This window comes from Simochromis diagramma, unplaced genomic scaffold, assembly GCF_900408965.1.
Source record: "Simochromis diagramma unplaced genomic scaffold, fSimDia1.1 OVJJ01000802.1, whole genome shotgun sequence".
Classification (NCBI taxonomy): domain Eukaryota; kingdom Metazoa; phylum Chordata; class Actinopteri; order Cichliformes; family Cichlidae; genus Simochromis; species Simochromis diagramma.
This window is the reverse complement of record NW_024387492.1, coordinates 22,113,718-22,136,545: the sequence shown is the minus strand read 5'-3', so window position 1 is coordinate 22,136,545 and position 22,828 is coordinate 22,113,718. Positions and strand designations below refer to the sequence as shown.

General features: G+C 40.9%; 3 protein-coding genes across 3 annotated transcripts in view; 1 reads left to right on the top strand and 2 right to left on the bottom strand.

Annotated features, from left to right (window-relative positions):
• The window catches only part of col12a1b (collagen, type XII, alpha 1b), a 149,561-nt gene extending 143,721 nt beyond the window's left edge, over window positions 1–5,840 (bottom strand). The window contains 3 exon segments of the mRNA XM_040017990.1: window positions 826–942; window positions 4,821–4,936; window positions 5,622–5,840. Of these exon segments, the coding sequence (XP_039873924.1) occupies window positions 826–942; window positions 4,821–4,899 (196 nt within the window). The 5' untranslated portion in view covers window positions 4,900–4,936; window positions 5,622–5,840.
• Window positions 5,841–12,077: 6,237 nt separating this feature from the next.
• On the top strand, window positions 12,078–15,407 carry naa20 (N-alpha-acetyltransferase 20, NatB catalytic subunit). The gene is made up of 6 exons (XM_040017733.1): window positions 12,078–12,195; window positions 12,778–12,802; window positions 12,975–13,065; window positions 13,842–13,977; window positions 14,073–14,218; window positions 15,195–15,407. Exons 1-6 carry the CDS (start codon window positions 12,143–12,145, stop codon window positions 15,278–15,280), a joined length of 537 nt encoding a protein of 178 aa, XP_039873667.1. The 5' UTR covers window positions 12,078–12,142; the 3' UTR covers window positions 15,281–15,407.
• A 24-nt stretch (window positions 15,408–15,431) lies between these two features.
• Window positions 15,432–22,826, bottom strand: crnkl1 (crooked neck pre-mRNA splicing factor 1). Its single transcript, XM_040017731.1, has 14 exons — window positions 22,712–22,826; window positions 20,969–21,121; window positions 20,595–20,686; window positions 20,224–20,382; window positions 19,706–19,872; window positions 18,977–19,155; window positions 18,705–18,875; window positions 18,251–18,442; window positions 18,033–18,092; window positions 17,843–17,923; window positions 17,185–17,424; window positions 16,501–16,602; window positions 16,115–16,363; window positions 15,432–15,941 (listed from the first exon to the last, which is right to left on the bottom strand). Exons 1-14 carry the CDS (start codon window positions 22,757–22,759, stop codon window positions 15,561–15,563), a joined length of 2,274 nt encoding a protein of 757 aa, XP_039873665.1. The 5' UTR covers window positions 22,760–22,826; the 3' UTR covers window positions 15,432–15,560.
• Between the last annotated feature and the right edge of the window lie 2 nt (window positions 22,827–22,828).

The following is a 22,828-nucleotide window of genomic DNA, read 5'->3' as shown; positions in this document are numbered from 1 at the left end:
TAAATGACATATTTTTACTATCTACATTTGACTTTGCTGATGTTAGTTCTGTCAGCTATTAAAAGTATGTCTGTGTTTGATTGTATATAAGTTGATGTTAATTTTAGTTAGTAACAATAAGTCACTTACACCTGGCAACATTTAAATATATATAAGCTAAAGTTAGTTCTATTACTCAGTGTATGATGTTAGTGCTATTTTTTCCATGCACAAGAAGAAACTTGTACTCACGTAAGTTTTACTAACAATTTTTGAAATTATATAGAATACAGAAGTCTTAGTTGAGGACATTTTACTGGGTTCTGAATGATGATTCTGAAATATGAGTTGGTGACTATCAGCATGCAAACTAATGTTAGTTCTATCAGTAAGTTAGTATAATATAGTACAAGTATACATACTCTAAGGCTGTGCTTTGTGAAGATGTTGAAACAGCACATGGTCTTTCTGAAAGTGGTGAGTTATTTTGGGTAAAGTCTTGGATCATTTGAAATAATAGCTCTTCTTTTTAAATCTATGCATAAATATCTCAGCTATTACATAAAAGGTCTTACATGTGCATGCCTGAGCTAAAGTAACACAGATTGCAGTTTGCAATGTCAGTGCTGGCAAAGTTCAGCGCTGGCAACCGATGATAAGATTTCTCCATTCATAATGTTTTTCCTTTTTTATCATTAGAAGCTCCTGGAGCTAAACTTGTGTCTGCAGAAACCTTTAGATAATTGCGGTAAGTGCTGAGTCCTGTCAGGTTGAGTGAAATCTTTATGACACTTGTAATGTTACAGGCATGGCACGACAGAACCTGCAGGTTTAATGAGCACCAACCTGTGTCTGAGGTCACTTCTATTCTGTAACCCTGTATCCTCGACCGTGGTCTCCTCCACATCATTTCCACTGAGTTCTCACTTAAAATCCTAAATCTTAAGTCTGATGGAGAGTCCACTGTGAAGAAAAAACATCAATGCAGTTAGCACTTTATCTTTAAGAGCGAAGTGTATTGTAGTGATCATTATAAAAAAGGACCAACAGTCAACACTTCCAAGGTGAAGTTAGACAAGTTCACTGTTGGTGCAAACAACACAAGACGCACCAAACTACAAATGAGAGGAAAGCCATTTTGAAGACAAAAAAATGACCTCCGTTTGGCTCGTGTGGCTACAATCAACAACTCAGGCAACAGACCAAGACAACAAACACAACAAACACAACACAACACAACGGTATCTAAAACTTAGGAGGGACACACAGAGGGTTCGTATATGAGACCTGGTGAATTTTGGGCGTGATCATGAATATGGAAGCAAAAAACAGGTCAAATGAATTTTAAGAGCAACAAGCGATGGCATGTATTTAAAAAATGCGTTTGAGGAGTCTTTATTCGACTCGTATGGGATTTACCCTCCCATCTTTTATGTAACATTTTAAAATCTTTGTTGATTGGTAAAACCAGAGTTATAAAATTAAGACAACAGCATCTAAAATGGAAAATTCAACATCAAACACTTAAGACATGAAGCATAATCAATCATAAATGGTATTACTGACACCATTGTTCAGCCACATAGCTTTATTGTGAGACTTTTTTGTTTTTAAATCCTGACATTGCTAATTCAATCTTATTAAATGAACTTCATTTTTTTATAAAAAATATTGCATTGATTCAGTTTAAATGGGGGTCCTAAGGAACAAAACCTTTAAGGAATTAAAATTTGAATGATGACTGTTTTCTGATTAAGATTTCACTGCTATTACCTGGTGTTTAAATTTGAACATTAACAACTCAACATACAGTATTTCCCAACTCCATAATTACATGGCGATCCCTAGAGGGAACAGCCACAATAATAATGATAATAATAGTAATAATAATAAAATATAATTATATTTAAAAAATATTCAATTGTTTTGGCCTGTGTTTGCTTCCGTACCTCTCATGGATGCAGATAACAACGCCTTTTAAATATTTTGAATCCTGAAATGTTTGTGGCTGGTGATGTCGTTTTTTTTTTTTTTAATTTTGAAAATCACCAGTCACGATCTCCTCCTGTCAGCTAACTCCAACATGGACTGACGGACATCCAGCAGTCTGTCCATGACCTCAATCCAACACAGGATGTTGAATTGACCAAGAAAGTGCTGATTATACAATGGATAAAGACCGGAGTCATCACTCTCATTGTCTCCATTGCAAACCTCATAAAAGAATACACAATGTGAGTGCAGACATGTGTACATCTTTTTCTTATGTTTCCAAAGAATCTACACCAGAGGTTCTTAAACTATTTAAGTCTAAAAAAAAAAGGATCCATAATCTACCTTTGTTGGAAATTTACCATACAGTTAAGACTCCAAGAATACTTCTAGGATTCGGATCATAGTTTAAGAACCACTGGTCTTTGTCATGTTAACCAGCAAACCAAATTGACATGGAGGATAATAATTATATTTATTCACAGAGCATGTCTCTAAACGTATGTTATCAACTTCTTTCCACAAGCAACAAAACAAGCAGATCATGCACGTGTACATGAAAAGTTGTTGACAACAACTTAGGACAATGAACAAAAAGTTTCCATGTACACGAGGGACCACAGACTGTTTTTAAAGAAATATTTTAAAATGATATTCTTCAGGTTGGGGTGCTTATTTATGATGCTCTAGCTTGCTATCAAGATAATACACAAAGATGTTGACTCTAACTTGGTGCTACAAAAAAGGCATTCAGTCACAATATGGCTTTAAATAGCTGAATATAAACACAACTGTCTGTCTGCCTCAGGCACAAAAGCAGAGACAAATCTGTTTCTATAACAGGAAGTGTAACTTTGTTCCTGACAAATGAGAATAACGGTTTTCAGTAATTTCTTTCTTGTCAATAAATCCCACACAAAGCTCCCAAGTGGTTTATATTTTTCAAAGTGATTGAGTAATTTCCAAAAACAGCTGTTCAAAGCTGAAGATTTTGGCGAACATACAGGAAAGCACACATTTGGGACTATATTTAGAGGCGAATTAACACAAATATGGTGCCCATGTTTGCCAGAATCAGAAACTGAGTCCATCAGTGTTCCGAGGTCTACAGTGGAGCTCTATGGCAAATAGAAATATTAAAGAAGGTGACTTATTACCAGAAGGAAACATCTGCTGTTAGTTTGGGTCTTTTTGTGGGATTGGTTGACTGTAAAGAAAAATGCACGATAAACCTCTGCATGTAACAAACAGGTGGAAAAACTGTGTCTAGTTCTTAATCTTTTCATGCTGCAGGAAGTTTATCAGCACATGTTCGCAGCGGGTAACCTGAGCTCCAGAGTTTGTGATCATCTCATCAACCTTTCCAGCTGCACGGATTAAATAAATCTAAATACAGATGATCTAGCTACAGTTTATAGATTAGCCGGGATTTCTAGACCACCAACCAGTTGTTTTTATGTTAGTGTGGGGGAGGGGTGAAGAATATCACTGTAAAATATTGTCGTGAAGCCAAGACCTGGGGGGTCAAGGCTTGACCGGGGAAGGTTACAGGACGTTAAAAACGGAGGAACCACCAACCTGGTGAATCAATTCAAGGGCCGCGTGGGGGAGGGGGCCACTGCTTCTGTTTCCGAACGGGGGGTATCACAGCCAAAAACTACCCGACAAACTTCAGCTTTTAATCCAGACACACACTGTTACCATCCACACGCACATTCATCCACATTTTAAACACATCCAGGGCTCGGTTCTAAACTGATTTTATTCTGCAGTTCTTGCCCTGAAATGGGACTGTTTGGAGCCGAGCCCTTCCCGTTTGGAGGCTTCTTCGTGTTCAAGGTGTTTCAGCCTTTAAGTCCGGCCCTAGCATCAAACTATTGTGGAATATATGTGACCCATTACTGTGCCGTGACCCCTGGAAAGGCAGCCAGGGGCCCCCGTTGGGACATTAAAGACAGAGAGGGGGTCTCAGGAGGTCAGAAAGTCTCTTGGAAAGGAGAGAAGAAGAAACTTTCCTTCTTTCTTTTTTAACTGTGCTTTCTTCTGCTTTTATTCTGGGATGATCCAGATTTCAGTGCAGCCAGTTGTCTCCTGTCCTAACCTCTGAAACCTCTGGAAAATAACGCGAAACTCATATTTTGTCTTTCCGTTCCATCAGGAGAAAAGACGTAGGGAGGAAACTTGGCCACGTGCCGCCTGGGCTTTTTCCTTTTTTCCTCTTCTACTTTTTTAAAACTGGAGGAATGTAATCTGTAGTAACAGGCAGTCGGGGATTTCGAGCAACGGCGCCTCCTGGCGTTAAAAACTTAGACTGCATTTAATTTTAATCACATTTTTTTTCTTTCAACATTTAAGAACAAGACTGCTTTGGTTTTCAATTACAGGAAAAAGGTGATGATATTCTCACCGTATATCTGATATTTTTTTTGTTAATCACCAACATGAAGCCACATCTAACTACACAATTAAATCTGAGCTGCATTCGTGCTCTCATTAAGTTGAACTTCACGGTTTGACATGCTTCGAAAACAAAAGTAATAATACAAAAACCCTCCCGTCTAGAAACTCAAACTCAGTGTATTTCAAGCTGAGGTCGTATTTCTCTTCAAGCAGAAATTCTTGATGGAAAAGTGAATCACTGGATCACAAAAAATCATCAAACAGAAGTTAAAATCAGAAGTTCAAAAAAATCAATCCACAGGTACACATTTGCTTCAGTGATTTTTTTTATTCATTTAGACTAAAAGTGCAGCTACACACAGCAGGCAGAGGAGAGACAGAGGTGAGAGGAGGTGGAAGAATTCAGATGTGTTGAATTAAAAGAAGTGGAGGAGGAGGAGCGGCTTTACCTTGCTCCTGGGCCTGAGAGGAGGACAGCAGCAGTGCCAGGACGGCAGCAACCGCTGCCAGAGAGAGCCTGCTCTTCATCTTCAGCTCCGCTGGTCTCAGCAGTGCATGAATGAAACTGCGAGAGGAACCAAGGAGGCAGTTAAACTCCCTCAGGGCTTCATAAGACTGTTAATCCTATCTGAACGAGAACCTCGGAGCTCATTAATCTTCATTCAAATCTACATCAGGCTGAAAAGTTATCAGAATACGCCGCTTTGGAGAGAGGAATGAGTCTGAAAGTCATCCTGACGCTTGAAAAAGTTCCACAAGCAGCGACAAAAGACTTACACGACAGACTTCATATGTATAAATGTGTAAAACTCGCCAAAATCTACATATTGAAACTTTTAAAACTTCCCACAAAAATCCCACAAAAGCAAATCATTAGCTCATCTTTCCCCGTAAAATTCCGTTTTTCCACTTTCTAAAGGAGCTCGAGTTATTGTTGCATTAACTCTGCAGACTCCAATCAAGTATTTAATATCTCCGCCTGATGAAAATGACCCACTCTAACGGGCACAAAGTCTTTCCATTTTATCTTAATGGCGAGTTGAGCCGTAGCGCCGTGCGCAATTACGCACGGCAATGTCGAGAAATAATCCACGCATTCACAAAATAGTCCAAATAAATATAGAAATGAATGGAATATTATTGAATTCAGATAACTCAACATTTAAACCTGAAAAAAGCCTGTAATAAGTCGTGACAAAAATAATCCCCCACAGATGGTACCAAAAATGTAAAAACCATGCACGACTGACCTATAGAGATGACTGGCTGAATTTTAGTTTTGCTTAAAAAGAAAAAAATTAAAAGGATAAAGGCTTCGCTGTAGACCCCCAGCCCGACACAAGGGAGAGTGAGGTGGTACGGAGTTGAAGTCAGGGCGCTCCGCGGATTTCTGCTTCCCAGACGCGTCGGCGAGCCTCCTTCCAAGTGGGAAGAGTCTCCACACAATCTGCTACTTAACAGGGGGGTTGCTCCCAGCTCTGCCTACCCCGCCGCGAGCTCTTACGACATCCAGCCGGGCCAAAAGTGATGTGTAACCTCTGAAAATGCAGCACGGAAGGACTCACACACTCGGAAACTTTTACATAGTTTTCTGCATTCCTTTCCGGTGATGAAGGGCTTCTGTGCGTCTCGGCCGCAAGGAGACAGCAGCAGAGCGGGGTCGCGGGGGATTAGTGGGGGAAAACTGTCAGAGGTTTTTACCCACTTTAAATTTTGTGAATCAACGGGAAAATATTACACAGTCTAGTAAACGAAACCCCGCGTCAGTCTTTTCCTTTTTAATCTGGAGTCCAGGGCCGGAACTGAAGTTTCTGGGGTCCTGGCAGGAGCTCACTAAGCTGGAGCAGCTGCTTCAACTCAGTTCCACTCTGTGATCTGAAAGGTTACTCATAATATAAAGAATATACGTGTCTTAAAGGAAGTCCAGATATTTATTATATTTTTTAAAAGGACAGGATGTAGATTTTACTACAATAGCTCCAAAGTTGATCTGTGGCTTCCAGCATTCATCTGTTTTTAAGGTATCCAAAATAAATTGTTACATTATCAAGACTCCACTGTATGATACTGGCAACTCTGGTGTGCAGAGGCAAAATGACCCCAAAATTATTAACTTCCCCCAAATGATTACATGTTCATACACTCCACTTAGACCATCATTGATTTTAGTCTTACACAGCACCCTATGAGTCCTAAAATATTAGGGCACTGAGGGATGGTACCACCAGTACTTCCAATTGAACCTATAATTTGGTACAGTAGATACCACAAAATACAGTAACTGACAATTTGTCAAAGCACATAAAAAAATCCACCCTTATTTCTAAAGTTTCTGCTCCCAAAATTTGTTAAAGTAACTCTGAAATTGCTTGGCTGTTGTAATCCTTTGTTATGGGGCCTCTTTAATTATTATTTATTAAACCCAACTGTCAAAACTTTCTCAAATTCAACGCAGCAACCTGAGTTATGATTTTGTGAACATTGATATTTTCCAACTTTTAAGGGTATCAATTAAATTATTTTTTGCTATCTCCTCCAAAAATATCCAAGTTTTCACAATTTTAAAGGTACAGTGTGTAAAACCTCACCAATGGACAAAATATTGCAATCAACTGAGTTCTGTTTTTTTAACTCCTCCCATTTCAACAACAACAGAATCCTAACTACAGTGGTTGCTGTAGCTCAAACAAGTCTGGCCACTGTTCATCTGTAGTGAGTGTAGGCTGTCAGCACACTGTTTACCTCAGCTGTCATTATGCTGGGTTTCCACATCAATTTACTCTGGAGTGTGCTTTTACATTTTGAACAAGAGTCGATGGTTAAGAAAAGCTCAGTTCTGTCCAGTGATAGCAGTAAGGTGTCATTGGAGGAGAGTGGGGATGTCCTGAACCTTTCTGAATTAACTCTCATATAATGTGAGAATGCAGTGTATATATGAGAGGAAAAGTGTGATTTAATAAAAAAATATTAGCTGGCGAAATGTTAACTTACAACCAGCTGTTGTTGTTGTTGCTTAGCCGGCCCATAGCTGTCTGCAGACGGCAGGGTTGAATGTCTATTCTCCTGACGATAAGTACTTTTGACTATGTTGGCAATAAATGATCATGAGCTGAATGTTGATGGAAAAAGACTAATCTCCATGTTCACTATTTCCATATGAAGGAGTTATTATTTACACTCATCCAACTCACAAAATACACGAGAACAGCATATTTTACCTTATGTTTAAATGTTATTTTGCTGTTGCTACTGTTATTGTATTATTGTAAGGTGACCTTGAGGGTCTTAAAGGTGCCTATAAATAAAAATGTATTATTAATATTGTTATTAGTAGTAGTAGTTGTAGTAGTAGTAGTAGTAGTATATTGTTCTAGTTTGATTAACGATAACAGACATAATCTAAAGTTTTTATTTGATACCAACAACAAACTTCTTCATCCTCCTCACTCTGCTATCACTCCAATATCTTCTAATGACTGCGAAAAAATTCACCGGCAAGATCAACAGTATCAGATCACAGCTCAAGTCTGTACCCCTTTAACCACCCAAGTCGCTCACCCATTTCTGTTGTCTGAGTTCAAACCATTTCTTCAATAGCTCTTTTGGATATAGTCTCACATATCCGCACTTTACCCTGCCAAACCGACATTATGCCTCCTGAATTCATTAAAGAGTTTCTCCCTGTCATCTCCTCCAGCTTCTCTCTATTGTCAATCAGTCCCTTTTTATCAGTCAGTTCCAGATTACTTTAAAACAGCCGCCATCTTTCCTCTACTAAAAAACCCCTCCTTAGATCCCACTGTTTAAAACAATTAAAGGCAAATTTCCAAACTCTCATTTATTTCCAAAATCCTTGAGAAAGTTTATGCTTGTCAGCTCCTTCAGATTGTTGAAGGAAACAACATCTTTGATAAATTCCAATCTGTTTACAGACATTATTGAAAATTACTAACGACAACCTTATGCGCTTGGATGAGGGTGAACATCCCATTTTAGTCCTGCTCGGCTTATCTGAAGCCTTTGATACTGTTGATCATGCTACTCTTATTAGCAGACTACAAAACTGGGTTGGCATCAGTGGCACTGCTCTCAAATGGTTTTCTTCATATTTATCAAACAAATATTTCAGGATTCATATTAATCGATGTATATTGTAATCTGTAATGCTCGTATGTGGAGTACCCCAGGGCTCAATCCATGGACCAGTTCTGTTTCTTTTATATATGTTACCGCTGAGCCAACAAATTGATGGTTTTATTGGAATCTCCTACCACTACTATGCAGATGACACACAGTTACATTTTTCTGTCGAGCTCAACAACCTCTCCTGTCTCCTGTTTTGATTTTGTTTTTTGCCATTATTAATGGGATCTATTCTAATTCTCAGTTCCTGTAGACCTGAGGTTCCAGTGCTCAGCCCAGGCAGCTAATGCAGGTAGTCAGTACAACGGCCCCCTCACCAATAATATACAATCATCTGCTAAAAACCTTGGTATCACTTTTGATTAGCAGCTGAATTTTGAAAATCATATCTCAAAGATTACCCAGTCTTGTTTCCTTCATTTGAGAAATATTGTGAAAATCAAACTTTTAATGTCAGTAAGTCATCTTAAACTTTTAGTACACACTTTGATTATTGCAATTTACTTTTCACATGTGTCTCTCAGTCCTCCAAAGCTCATCTTCAATAGGCAGCAGCAAGGCTGCTAACAAAACTAGCTGGCAGTCTCATATTACACCTATCCTTGCATCCCTTCACTGGCTTTCAGTGTAATTCAGGATCTACTATAAAATTCTGTTATTAACTTATATAGCTGCTTATTTACCTGAGCTTCTAACATCTTATCCATGCAGCTGACCTCTCAATCGTCTAACCAGGGCCTTCTTACCCTCGCTGTGATTTTAAAAACAGAGGTGATCTGTGCTTTTGAGGTTGTAGCGCTCAAACTGTGGAACAGCCTTCCTCAGTCAATCAGATCGGCCGACTCTGTTATTTGTTTTAAGCGAATGCTGAAAACTCTTTTTTATAGAGTTTCATTAATCCGTTCCCTTTATTCGTTGCCATAGTTTGAAACCATGTGTGCATGTATGTGTGTATGCTGGAATAAATGTTTGTCGGTGTGGCTGATTATGTGTGTATTTATGTGTTTGTATGTTTTAACATGTACATTTATCTTCAGTGTGTGGCTCTTATTTGAACTGTGAAGCACTTTGTAACTCTATGTTTTGAAGAGTGCTATATAAATAACTTTGTTATTATTATTATTTATTTATTTATTTATTTTATGTTTGTTTTAGAGCCTTGGCTTCAGTTCAGGGGCTATATAGTTTGAAGGAGCTATTTATGGTCTTGATAGTTAAAGTAACTTGTAAGGTTTACTACATATGTGGTCCATCTCTAGGCAACTACCCAAAACATAATTAGACGGAATGATGGCATTCATCTCCTCCACGTGGAAGCCACAGCAATGTGGCGGCTTCCACAAACCTGCTCCTATGTATTTTTAATAGATTAATTCTAAGTTTACAACTACACATCAGTTTTTAAAAGATGTAAATACACACTAATAAATGGATATTTATGAGCATACAAGCTTTTTTCCTGTTAAATAACAAAAAAAAAAACAAAAACAGAAAAAGACTCACTGTAACTTTAAGATGAAATAAATCTTAACTCGCAACTAATCTAAAGGTAGTTGTAGAGCCCTCAAATGTATACATGTGAGCTTGTAACAACCCTAACTGATGAAAAACTAGGATTAACATGTTACAAAAAACTTTTGTCTCAAACCAATAAACAATATGACAAAAAGGCAATATAAGAAAATCTGTTATATTTACATGTCACATTGACAGGCATGTGTTGTATTTAGCATATGTAACTAAACAAAAATGCTGCTACGTTATTTAAAGGACCTTTTTATAAGAACTGAAGTAAAACCTTCACCAGGAGGGGGCAATGTTTGACCAGTGGGTGTCAACCTCCTGCGCCATCTTGTGGAGCAAATTGGTATTACACAAAAGTACAGCCCAGCCCTAGTTTACCTTCATTTGGTATCTTTTAGACACAAAGGTTAAGTGGTTATTTTTACACAATCTGTGTCAAGCTTTTGTTCGGTTCCACTGTGGTGGCCTCTTTTGACACGGGAGCAGCTCAAGGTAGATTTTATTACATTTGGTTACTTTTAAACTATTTTAAACAAAAGGTACAGGAATGGAGTGCAGCAATGTTGTTTAGAAATAAATTGTATTGTGTTATAACCTTAAAGTCTATCATACCACCATTTTTACAACAAAATCAGCTGTTAAATCATGTTCAACGAAATGAAGAATGGACTATTTAGCACCTCCTGGAGGCTGAGAAGCTCTCATCAGCTCAGGAGAACAGCAGCACAGACACATTTCCAACCACCCCTGCTGCTTATTACTTAAATATTTCTCCAGCATTAGTGTTATTTTATGCAGACAGGTAGCAGTTACTCTCTTTGTGTCTCTCTCTGTGGTTTTCAGCACTGTTTAATCACAGAAGCAGCATGTTATCTTTCACAGCAGATTCCTTTCTGTTGGTTTTCATTCAGATGGGAGCTGCAGCTCATCTGGGTACTTTAAAGTGTTAAATGATCTGTGGTGGGTGTGGGCTGATAGCAGAACTGGCCCGGGGCTGACATGCTCGGGTGAATTAAAACAGACAACAGAGAAGAACCCACCCAACAGAAACTGCAGATGAACGTGAGGTCTGTGCCAAAAAACATGTATTCTCAGAAGGTTTCTCATAGTGCTCCCTGCTGGATTCTCCTTTCTCTTATTTTTGCACATATACACGAACACTCCAAACAATATCTCATTATTAAGAAGATTAAATGTCTCATTAATCCTTGCACACAGATTACAGAGGCTTCACTGTCAGTCTGTACTCAAGTCTCTGTTGATTTATTTGGATATGGCGCCCTCCCCTGGCAGAAGAAAGACATTTTTTGTTGCTTTTGTTCGAAGTTTTCAAATCAGTCAAATATGAGAAAGGCTCCCACATGACCACCCCCAGAATAATTAAGAAAAAGAATAATAACTTTACTGAAGTTTATTTAATGCAAAATTTTACATTCATATTATGAATATTTTCTGAGTTAAATGCCCTCAAAGTACATAGGAGTGGGCTGAAATGCATAAGGACAATGAAAAACAACTGAAAAATAACTTTATGCTCCGTTAAAAACTGCAAATAAATATTACACGCAACCCAAGAGTCACAATGCAAAGACTTAATCTTGCAGTTTGTTTTTATATGAGTATCAGTATCATAGTTTAACAGCTGAACTGCACCCGTTTAATATCTGTGATGCAGAGGAACTCTGGATGTTTGACCTGCTCTTTGAGAATTCACTGCAGAAAACTTTAAAGTGCATTTTGGACAAACGTTCGAGGGTCATATCACCATGTGGGATAGCTGGCTGAACAAGAGTTAAAGCATATGAAAGGTCTTTTTTTTTTTTTTACATACATTCTGACACCAGGCTCATCGTATAAGCTGCCATGGGTAAAAATACTTTTCAAATACAGTTTTTATAGCATGAAGGCAAACCTTAAATATACTGAAATTAATCAGCTGATTCTGCGACGGTAAAATTACAAACCCTTAAAAATCTAGTTTTTGTCAATAGTGTAGTACCTGCCTTATCCCTTTGGGGACGCTGCTCCTTTTTCATCGCCTCCTAAAGGTAGCCGATATCTCGTTGTCTCTATGGGGTGAAAGGTCACGCTACAGTGAGCCAAGATGACAACTCTGCGGCCGTTTACATGCGATGATTTGTTTAAATTCAACAATATGTGAGTAGGGTTTCGTTCTTTTAGCACATAAGCTGTAATTTAACGCTGTTTCTGGTGTGACTGACGGTGACTGATGGGAATGGATGCAGCTTGTGTGTTCGGTGTGCGGCTGCGCCATTCCTGACCAAACTTCATGCAAAAATCACATCATTTAGCGACTCGGGTCATACAGACCTCAACACTTTCAGCATGTTGTTAAACAACCTTCTACGTTTAATAACTGAAAATTATAGTTTTGTTGGCAAAGCTGCTACATACTCGGCACACCGAGACCACGCAGGATTAAGAAGAAGCTGTGTATATATATATATATATGTGTGTGTGTGTGTGGAATTAAAGTCTGTGGGTGTAAGTCGAGCAAAGACATGCCGAATTTTCCTATAGACACAACGGAAACATTTAGGCTATTTGCGTAACTTAAATGCCCATATGTGATGCTAAAAATTATAAATTTGCCGTTATTTCTGTTGAGTTTTGTTCGTTTCTCTCCATGTTAGAATAACGAAAGGGCTTGGTAGGAAATGGATAATTGGATGTGAATGTTAACGGCTCATTGATGTTTTTGTGTGTTTTGTCCATCAGAAACCTGGATCCTCTCACAGAGACTGTATCCTTTACCTGTGCTCTGCTTATTTAAGCTTCAGGGCCCACCCGTGGATGGCATCCACATTTAATTACACCGATGCAGTAATAATAAGGAGTACCTGACATTATATAAAGCGTATTTTAAGTGTGTTTCCTCTTACTCTGGATAGTTTTCTTTAACCTTTGACCTCCAGTATGGGATCCCGTTTTACCTGCAGTACCTCGCTCACTGGCCGGAGTACTTTATTGTTGCTGAGGCTCCTGGAGGAGAACTGATGGGCTACAGTAAGTCCTCCTGCCTCCACAGGGGTTAAGGTCATCTTTTAACTCTCGAGAAACCATGCTAGCCTCTAAAATGACATAATAATAAGTCATACAGGAAAATACATATATTTGTATTTACCTCATCTGGGTGTAGTTTGCAGAGAAGGATCTACATATCAGTCTACATATGTTCTGCCTTGTCCAAAATGTGTCCATTCCCCCTCAAACTAAAATCAGAACAAAACTTCTGTGCAGCGATGACACCACAAGGGCAGGGCATGATTCTGATCCTGTTTTGTTTCATATCCAACCTGATTCATGTGCAGCTTTTCCATGTACCACACAAAAAAAGAAAGGTCAGAGCAGCAGGTCATTTTACGGGGAGGCCTTCAAAAAGCCTAGAATAACAGAGGGCTGATCCATGGAAAGATGAGCCCTAACCTGACTGCTCTGTGATGCTGTGAAACTCTCTCACACATTTATTGAGTTGTAAACGTCCAAAGACTGCATCCTTACCTGTTCAAAGGTTTGGAGACAGGCTACAGATGGCTCCTCCAAAGGAAGTGTGTTATGGATGACTAAAGCTAATTATGCATTGATTCATTTATTTGTACAGCATGTGGTGCCGTTTCATTCTGACATGATTTAGACACTGAAGGTGGCGCGCTCGAGCAGACCTCCAGCTATACGCAAGCCTGTTTGAACAGAGGGTGCAGATTTAGAACAGATCCTGGACAGTTTAAAATAAATCCTGTGACTCTCGCCTGAGTCTGAGGTCATGTGGAACTTTCTTGCAGTTATGGGGAAGGCGGAGGGATCTGTGGCTCGCGAGGAGTGGCACGGCCACGTCACCGCTCTGTCCGTGGCCCCGGAGTTCAGACGGCTTGGCCTGGCCGCCAAACTCATGGAAATGCTGGAGGAGATCTCAGAGAGGTTCGTATCAGGACTGGGATGAAAACTGTGCGAGCCTATCCCTCACATTTTCAAATCTCTTGATTTTTGACGTCTGTGACTTTGACCTGTTGTAGGAAAGGCGGATTCTTCGTGGATCTGTTCGTACGAGTGTCCAACCAGGTGGCAGTGAACATGTACAAACGTCTGGGCTACAGCGTGTACAGGACAGTCATAGAGTATTACTCTGCCAGCAATGGAGAGCCAGATGAAGATGCTTATGGTAAGATCGCAGCAGAGTCATTTTATCTCAGAAAGGTTTCTAACTGCATCTGCAGCCAATCAGAAAGTTGCTTCCTTTGCCTTCCCCAGCTGTTAAACTCACAGCTGATGTGATTTGCACAGAGACGTTACTATAGCAATGAGCAATATTAAAACAATCCAGGAGACTTGAATTGGTGCACAGATGTATGGCAGCTTTTAGCATCATCATGAATTATTGTGACCTCTGCAGCAGGATGCAAACAACTGATTTTTATGATCTGCATGAAGCAACATGTATCTGAACTGTATTAGAGTGCATTTGACCCCCAAAAGTGCCTCAAACCACCAACCAACTACAGGTCATCTACTAACCTTGGAGATAGTCGATGACGTGCTCTACCTCCCGAGCCACAGCCACCCAAATTTGTGTTTTCAAATTGGTAAGGACTTGAATATCTCTCATGTGACAGATGTTCCACATGGGGGTCTGTCTCAAGTTCAACCTCTCTTGAGAAATTTGACACTCGTTCAGGTTCATCTCCTCTGTCAGTGCGCCCCAGGGTGGCTGTGGCTACAATGTAGCTTGCCATCACCAGTGTGTGAATGGGTGGATGACTGGATGTTTAAAGTGCTTTGGGGTCCTTAGGGACTAGTAAAGTGCTATACAAATACAGGCCATTACCATTAGCCCCGGTATGCTGTACAGTGTTCCATCATCAGATGTTTTATCGTTTTCCGATTGCTGTCATTCTGACCGGTGTGACAGATGTGGATCATAAACGTCGATGCACTGACAGAATACTTTAACATCAGCAGTTAAATTAAAAGTTTGTTTTGAAACAGCTGAAACAACAGTGAGAAACTCTAATACAACCCCGTTCAGCTCACCGACAGCTCTGTGCCTTCTGCTCTAAACCTAAAATAAATTTACATGGTTTTTATTAATTTACGAAGTGTGTTACTAAAGGACAAAACCTGCTGCCTTTCTCCTTCAGACATGAGGAAAGCTCTGTCCAGAGACACGGAGAAGAAGTCGATCATCCCACTGCCGCACCCCGTCAGACCCGAGGACATCGAATAACAGCAGACTGTGGCTCTCTGACTCTGTGATACTCGTACATTGACGTACATTGATAAACTGTCATTCCTCAGAGAGCCACTGGTCCTACAAAGAGTTTCATCTACTGTAAATATTAAATGAACATTTAGAAAAAGAACACACAACACGTGGCTTTGAGCTGATGTTTGTGTAATCGCACAAAGAAAACATACAATAAAGACTCGTTTAAAAAAAATAAAAATAAAAAAAATACTAGAAAAATCCAGACTGTCTGCTCCCCTCGAGTCCCTGAGCGGGGAATTTACTCTTTATCTTCCTCGCTGCTCCTGCTCTCCTTCCTCTCTCCACCTTTCTCCTCCTCCTCCTCCTCCTCACTCTCGCTGCTGCTGCTGTCGTTGTCGTCGTCTCTGTCATCGTACGTTTTCTCCTGTTCAGTCTCAGCCGCAGTTTCTCTGCTGGACGCAGTCGTCAGCCGATTCTCAGGAGAAGCTGCTGCCTCCACAGACTGTTTTGTTGTCTCTTCAGCTGCCGGCGGACCATTTTCTGGAAGAGTCTCGTCGTCTTCCGTGATGACCTGCTGCTTCTTCCACATCTTGGCCATGGCGAGCAGCTTGAGGTTGGGCTGATTGGCGGCGTCCTCTGGAAAGATGTAATCGTAGTACTCTTCCCAGCCAGCGTCCGACTGATGGGATGGAATTATTTCAGGACAAATAAGAACGATCCAATTATTGTAAATTAGGTTTTTAATTAATCCATTAGTTATTTTTGTGTATTAAAAAAAAAAAAAAAATCAGTATTTGAGAAAACATTTCTGGTGGCTGTCACCATCCAGCTGTGACAATGTCCATCTCTTACCCCATCCTCAGCAGTCAGCTTCCTCCTCTTCTTCACCTTCTCCGGCAGCAGCTTCCTCACCCGCTCTCTAGTGCTGTCTGTGCCGAACTCCTTCTCGAAGTCTCTCCAGGACTCGAGCAGCATCAGCCTCTCCTCCTTCTCCTCGCAGTTCCTCATGCTCCTATTGGCCTCCTCATAGATCTGCCGGCACTTCTGCAGTCGGTCGGGGCCGTCCACCGACAGCTCAAACTTGGCGTAGCTGATCCAAACCTGCAGGAGAAGAAGACGGTAAGCACAGAGCTTGATGGCTGGCAGGTCACACGAAAGACATGAAATATTTTTACTATAGACAGTTTGTTAGACCGTTCGTTAGATCTGGGATCAGGTTTGTGGAGTGCAGCTCTCACCTTGACGTGCTGAGTGCGCTGCAGTAGCCTTTTGTAAAGGTTTCTGGTGTTTTCAAACTCTTCCTGCTCAATCTCAAAGTCGATATAGGACTTCCACAGAACCTGCGGGCATAACAGACGTGAGTGCACTGAATTCATCAGCAGGGCAGCAATGTCAAGCGTGAGATAAGAAGTCGAACATATTTCAGTGAAAATGAAGCTACGGGAAGGTTTTTAAAAGAAATTAAAATAAAGGATCATTTTACAAAATGTTACGATTTTTAAACAGAAACCTAGCTTTACTTTGATCTCACTTTGCTTCATGAACACTCATCCAGGATTACATGAAGCTGCCTATCAACTGTTTAGTCTGGGTTCCTGTCCTATGAATGGAGTACACTGTAGGAGATGAATTACTGTGACAGTAAAAAGTGATGATGAAATGTGATGTTCACAAAAATCACAATAAGAAGCTTTAAAAACAGTCGAATAAGTTCAAAACCTGAATACCACACTTGAGTGCGTCACTGTGACGCACCCACTGTATCTCACTGACCAGGCTTCTTCTCCTCTTCCTTCACATGACCCCTGATTTAAAAGTATTCCAAAAATAGGTAAGAAGGCATTTCTTTTCCTCCCATCATTAAAATGCTATTTAACTTTCACCACCAGGGGGCAGCGTTTGTGTGAGAGGTTTCCAGTTACCTCTGGCATGTCCAGCCGTGGCTGCCCGATGGCGAGTTCGAAGATGGCCCGAGCCCGCTCGATGTCTCCCAGGATTGTCTCCAGCTCAGCAAACTTGATCCAGGTGGTGCAGTTTTCGGGAGTGAACTCGAGGTATTTCTCGTACAGCTTTCTACAGCGGTCGAACTCTCGCAGCTGCAGCTCCAGCTCAATGTAGCCCTTCAGCAGTTTGTTCTTCGGGCATTTCCCGATCGCCGTGCCCTGAGGAGAGAAATACTGATGAGAAGAAAGCGGACACAGACGCTGATGCCATTCTTCCTGTGGAGCCAGTGAGTTACACTCATCTGACTGAACTCGGCATAGAGCAAGAGGGGCACTGAAGGCGAGGAAGAGGAGATGCCTTTGTTCTGCAAAAGTTTTCTTTTTACAGACTCATTCCGTTTTCTTTCGCCTGATTTTAAGTTTTGCTTTTATTACTTTAAAAGACACTTTTTGCTCTACCCCCATCCTCTGCAAAAAGACTGATACAAGAAAGCATGAACGGAAGCTCGTTTTTTAAAAACTACTTATTACTTATTAAGTCACCCAAAATGTAACATAATACAGCACTCTGTGCGTTCAGTTTACATCTGACTGCACAACGTGTGGTGCTTTTGCACGTGCATCTGATGAATCTTACCATGATCTTTCTGGCTGCCTGCAGGTTCTTCTGTCGGATCTCAAACTGAGCAAAGAGCAGCCAAATCTTAGCAAATGTGAACTGAAACAAAACAATGACAGTCACAATCAGGTGAGAATAGCAAGAACACCTTTACTATAATACATGAGTGGTTTCACTGAAGAGGTGCGGCCTTTAATGTGTAAATTACCTTCTTGTGGGGGATGAGTTCCAGACAGGCCTGATAAACCTGCCTCGTTCTCTCGGGATCCTGCCATCACAGAGTTTTGTTTAATCGCACACATCACTGTCAGACGTCTCGTTTTACATTTCTTTACAGCCTGGTTATGTCTGTTGCTTGAGAACATGATTCAGATCTGTGTCCTTTACTTTGTTGGAGGTTAACAAGATGCCGAATGATGGACCCACCTTGACCTCGAGCTCCTCATACAGACCGTAGTTGATCCACAGGTAGATGTATCGCCTCCAGTGTCTCTTCTCCTGGATGGGTGGGATGTTGGCGATGGCTCTTTCATAGACATCTCTCACCGTATCTGCGTCGGCGTCGCTCTCCACCAGACGGAGGTAATCGAACCAGGCATCGTAGTTGTGTGGATTCGCCTGGGATTATGAGTGTATGATTTATTTTTTTAGCATTTCATTTTCCCCGTAACTTTCCCAAACAGCAGAGTAGGTGACATAAAACCTGCAAGTTAACAATTAAGCGAAAACCCCAAATACGAAGCCTATTTTGTTTCTTACACCAGTACAGAGAAAACAAACCAATCAGGGCGTTAAATCTGTAGACAAGGAAAATGAACCCATCTTCCTCCTTTGTTCCACTTTCTACAGATTTCCAGACGTAATTCCTTAAAACTGATACCTTAACTTCCTCTTCGTACTGGAACCTTCGCTTGCTGACGATGACATCCTCGATTCCTCTGCGGTCTCCAAACTTCTTCTCAAACATAGTGTAGTTTTTGAAGAGCTCCTGTGCCTGATGTTTAGGGATTCTGTCCAAAGCGTACTTATAGATCACCCGGACTCGCTCGAACTGCAAAGGTAGAGAACAAAAGTAAATAAATACATTACACAATATGATCTCCAACAAAATGAAAGCCAGAAAGAAGTTTGAGAAGTCTGAGCTGCACTCGCCTCCTTCTGAGTCTCTTCAAACCTGGCGAAGGCCACAAAGAGGTTTTCGTCTACATGTTCCTCCCCAAAGAACTCCACCGCCCGCTCGTACACCTTCCTGCCGTGGGCGATGTAGCCGTGCTTCTCTTCGAAGCGAGCGTACTTGATCCAGTTTTTCACCTCAGGGTGAACGATGACAAGTGCAGCGAAGTTAAGGCAAACGCACCATCACAAAGGTCGTGAGATAAAACAATCAGAATAAAATAATAGCATGAATAAAGTGTTCAGCAACAGTAAAGACAGCTAGATGGAGGTGGAGGATGAAGAAAACTGGGGAGAAATGCTCCAACAGAAGAGATGATTCTGTGTGGCTTGTGAAGCCCCGACCACACACAGAGACGGGGAACCAGGTGAGGCAAGAAAAAGGCATTCCTCAAGGTTAATCAGTATTTTAGGGTTTATTCTTCCACCTTGAAGGTGAGTTGATAAAAAGTGATATTATAGTTTACATAAACATATAAAGAGGAAGTCTGACAGCAACCTTTGTTGTCTTTCAGAGAACATAATTTGTAGCTTTGAGAAGAAAACAGCCCTGATAATAATGAACTCAGGCTCTGTGGGACAACTCAGACCATCACCCTGATCGCGCTTTTTGTTTCTGTATTTTAAAGTTTTATTATATTGTTTGAATTTAACTGTGGGGAAACAATTCTCAGTATCCTGCATGTTAGTAAAGCAATAAAAGGATATATCGCTCATAAATGGTGCGGGCTTTCTCCACCTCCTTGTAGCGCAGCTCAAAGTTGATGTAAGAGTGCCAGGCCTGCTCTTCAGGCTCCCATTCCATCCATCGCTCAAAGACCTGCCTGCAGCCGGCAATGTTTCCCAGCATCTCCTCCATGTAGGTGTACTTGTACCTGTGCAAAGGAACAGCATTCAAAATATTACACACAGAAGATTTAACAAAAACAGACAACAGATGCACAGCATAGACTCTCCATCAGAGCTGTACAATCACAAGCAGACTCACACTCACACACGATGCACTTTTCAAAGTTTAAAACACATCGTTTACGTCCGATTACATCTCAGCTACTCTATTGTTAGATAAGCGTCAATAAAGTATCAGCCAACAAATGCATTTATTTAATCTTTAACTACAAAAAAGGACTGAAAATTGTGACTGTGCCACTTGTCAAAGCCTGCTGATATTTTAGAAAAAACAATCAAGAAATAAATAAAGCAATTAAATGATTTTTAAGTCCTACCAGAACTGGTTGACTCGTGGGAGGATGGTGATGGCTCTGTCCCAGATGTTGCGGGCATGGTTCACCTGGCGGCTTTTCATCTCCATCTCGGCGTACTTTAGCCACAGAGTGACGTTGCGATGATCGACATCTAGCGCCCGCTCGTAAATGGAACGAGCTCTGAAACGAGGGTAACCGTTGGTGAGGTAAAAGTGGACCATGCAGACACATGGGCATGAGAAATATTTCTAAAAAGTTTACTAAAATGTTAAAAGATGTGATGACCAATTCCACTTATTTCAGTACGACCAAGACTAAGATGTTTGTGATTGGACCCCTGCGAAGTTGTAGCCATTTAATATTCTGACTTTCAGCAGATTTTGCCTCAGTACCTCTGGATCTCCTTCAGACTTTCCTCCCATTGTGCGTATTTGATCCAGTTACTGATGACGGTCCGGTTCTTCCTGATGTTGTCCTCAAAGCTCTGAAAGAAAAAGATATTTGTCATGTCCAAAAACTATAAAAACATATTTTTGTGTGCTGGAAAAGTCTCAAATTTTCCGGTTAGATTAAAACTACAAACACATTTGTTTAACTAAACATGAGTATTAGAGCAGAAGTAAAACAAGAGAGCAACACACTTCAAATATTTTATGCTGGCTTTTTAAAACATAAATAAAGCTGTTAAAAATTCTTGCAGAAAGGGCGGTATGAGTAAGAGCAATGTGAACACTACCAGCAGAGAAAATATGATGGAAGCGCTTACCTTCCTCTTCCTCAGTTTGTAGTCATTGAGCTCCTCCTGATCGGTGATCTTCTGTTTCGGTGGTGGTGGCAGGAGTTCGAGCTCTCTCTCTTTGGCTTCCCTTAGCAGCTGCTCTGCAGTGATCTGAACCTCTGCCGGAGCTTTATTCTTCACCTAAAACACAGCACAAAATACAATTAGCGTGAACATAAAGTTGGTCTTTCTTCTCTTCCCCGCAACTGGTCATAGCAGACAGCTTCTCCCTGAACCTGCTTCTGCTGGTTCCTGTTAAAATAGAGTTCTTCCTCCCTATAGATACCAAGTTCTCCTGATTGTTGGAGTTTTTAATCGCTTATGTTACCTTACAATATAAAGCACCTTGAGGCGACTGTTCCATCATCATCTTATTCTTCTTTTGACTCCTCCCTTTAGGACAGCGGTCCCCAACCCCCGGGCCTCGGACCGGTACCGGTCCGTGAGTCGTTTGGTACTGGGCCACGAGAGTTGAGGCTCAGGTGTGAAATGTATGGTTTTCAGGGTTTTTAAATCTGTTTTCAGCGTTATTTTATTATCGTTTTTATCGTTAACTCTGTTTTCCTGGGTCTTTTCAGGTGTGTTATCAATAAATCTTCTTTTTTCCCCCCGGTACCGGTACTAGTTTTATTTTGTTGTATTTATCCGCAACACCTTAAGGCCGGTCCGTGAAAATAATGTCGGGCATAACCCGGTCCATGGCTCAAAAAAAGGTTGGGGACCGCTGCTTTAGGAGTCACCGATGGCTCATTTACCCCCATTTTACCCTATGCCAGCATCATCCTCTGTCATACCAACCCTCTGTATGTCCTTCTTCACAGCATCCATCCATCTTCCTCTTTTCCTCCTGCCTGCCAGCTCCACCTTCAACATCCTTTGACCAGTATATCCACTAGCCCTCCTCTGCACATGTTGGAACCATCTCTGCCTCTAACTTTGTCTTCAAAGTAACTGGTGAGAGCTGTCTCTGACCTTCAGCTCTGCTTCCTGTGAGTTTCAGTCTCCAAACCGTGCATCACTGCAGGTTTCACTATCATCTTGTAAGCTTTTCCTTTCTCATTTGCCTCTATCATGTCAGAAATCACCCCTGACATTCCTCTCCACCCTGCTTGCACTCTCTTCTTTACCACTCTTGCGCACTGTCCGTTGCTTTGGATGGTTGACTTCGGATACTCAAACTCATCCACCATCAATTCCTCTACTGCTTTCAGCTTCACTGGTACACCCGTCTCCCTCTCATTTAAACACATGTATTCTGTCTTGCTTCCATATACCTCCAGAAGCTCCCTACTCTCAATACAGATCACACTGTCGCCTGCAAACACAATCACAGTCCACTCCTCCTTCACATACTATTACTATAATAGTCATTTTTGAGAAACTGCATACATGTTTAAACACATTTCTAACTTTAAAGACACAAAGGAACGCAAATGTGCCAGATTTTAAATCCCAATATAAACAAGAATAAATTAAGCACACGTAAAACACATGGAAGCCAAAACAAAGCAGAGCGTGGTGAAAGTTTACAGCTAATGTAACTTGTGTGAAACTCAGACCACAGAACTACCTGTTAAGCAGGTAAAATACCCCTAAAACTACTACAGTGTAGCACGTTTTTGTGAGTAACTTTGGCAGTGAAAAGATGAGATTCGATTTTAGTTCTGCTCCGTTAGCCCGAGTTCTATGTTAGCATTAGCCTGGAGCTCTGATACGGCTCTGTTCGCTTACCTTCGCCACCTTCGGTATCCGCTGTTTCCCTGCCGCCGTAGACGCCATTCTGATGGCAGGTTTAACCAACAAACAACGTTAAAAACCTCACTTAAACTGTCCCGACAACTACCGAAC

What these genes read in the sequence shown, in the direction of transcription:
- naa20 (XM_040017733.1), top strand. Translation starts at nt 12,143, where the DNA reads ATGACAACTCTGCGGCCGTTTACATGCGATGATTTGTTTAAATTCAAC. An exon ending in TTGTTTAAATTCAACAATAT is followed by an intron (nt 12,196 to 12,777) that starts GTGAGTAGGGTT and finishes TTTGTCCATCAG; the next exon opens with AAACCTGGATCCTCTCACAG. An exon ending in TGGATCCTCTCACAGAGACT is followed by an intron (nt 12,803 to 12,974) that starts GTATCCTTTACC and finishes TTTGACCTCCAG; the next exon opens with TATGGGATCCCGTTTTACCT.
- crnkl1 (XM_040017731.1), bottom strand. Translation starts at nt 22,759, where the DNA reads ATGGCGTCTACGGCGGCAGGGAAACAGCGGATACCGAAGGTGGCGAAG. An exon ending in AGTACGAAGAGGAAGTTAAG is followed by an intron (nt 18,443 to 18,704) that starts GTATCAGTTTTA and finishes TCATAATCCCAG; the next exon opens with GCGAATCCACACAACTACGA. An exon ending in AGGCAGCCAGAAAGATCATG is followed by an intron (nt 17,425 to 17,842) that starts GTAAGATTCATC and finishes TTCTCTCCTCAG; the next exon opens with GGCACGGCGATCGGGAAATG.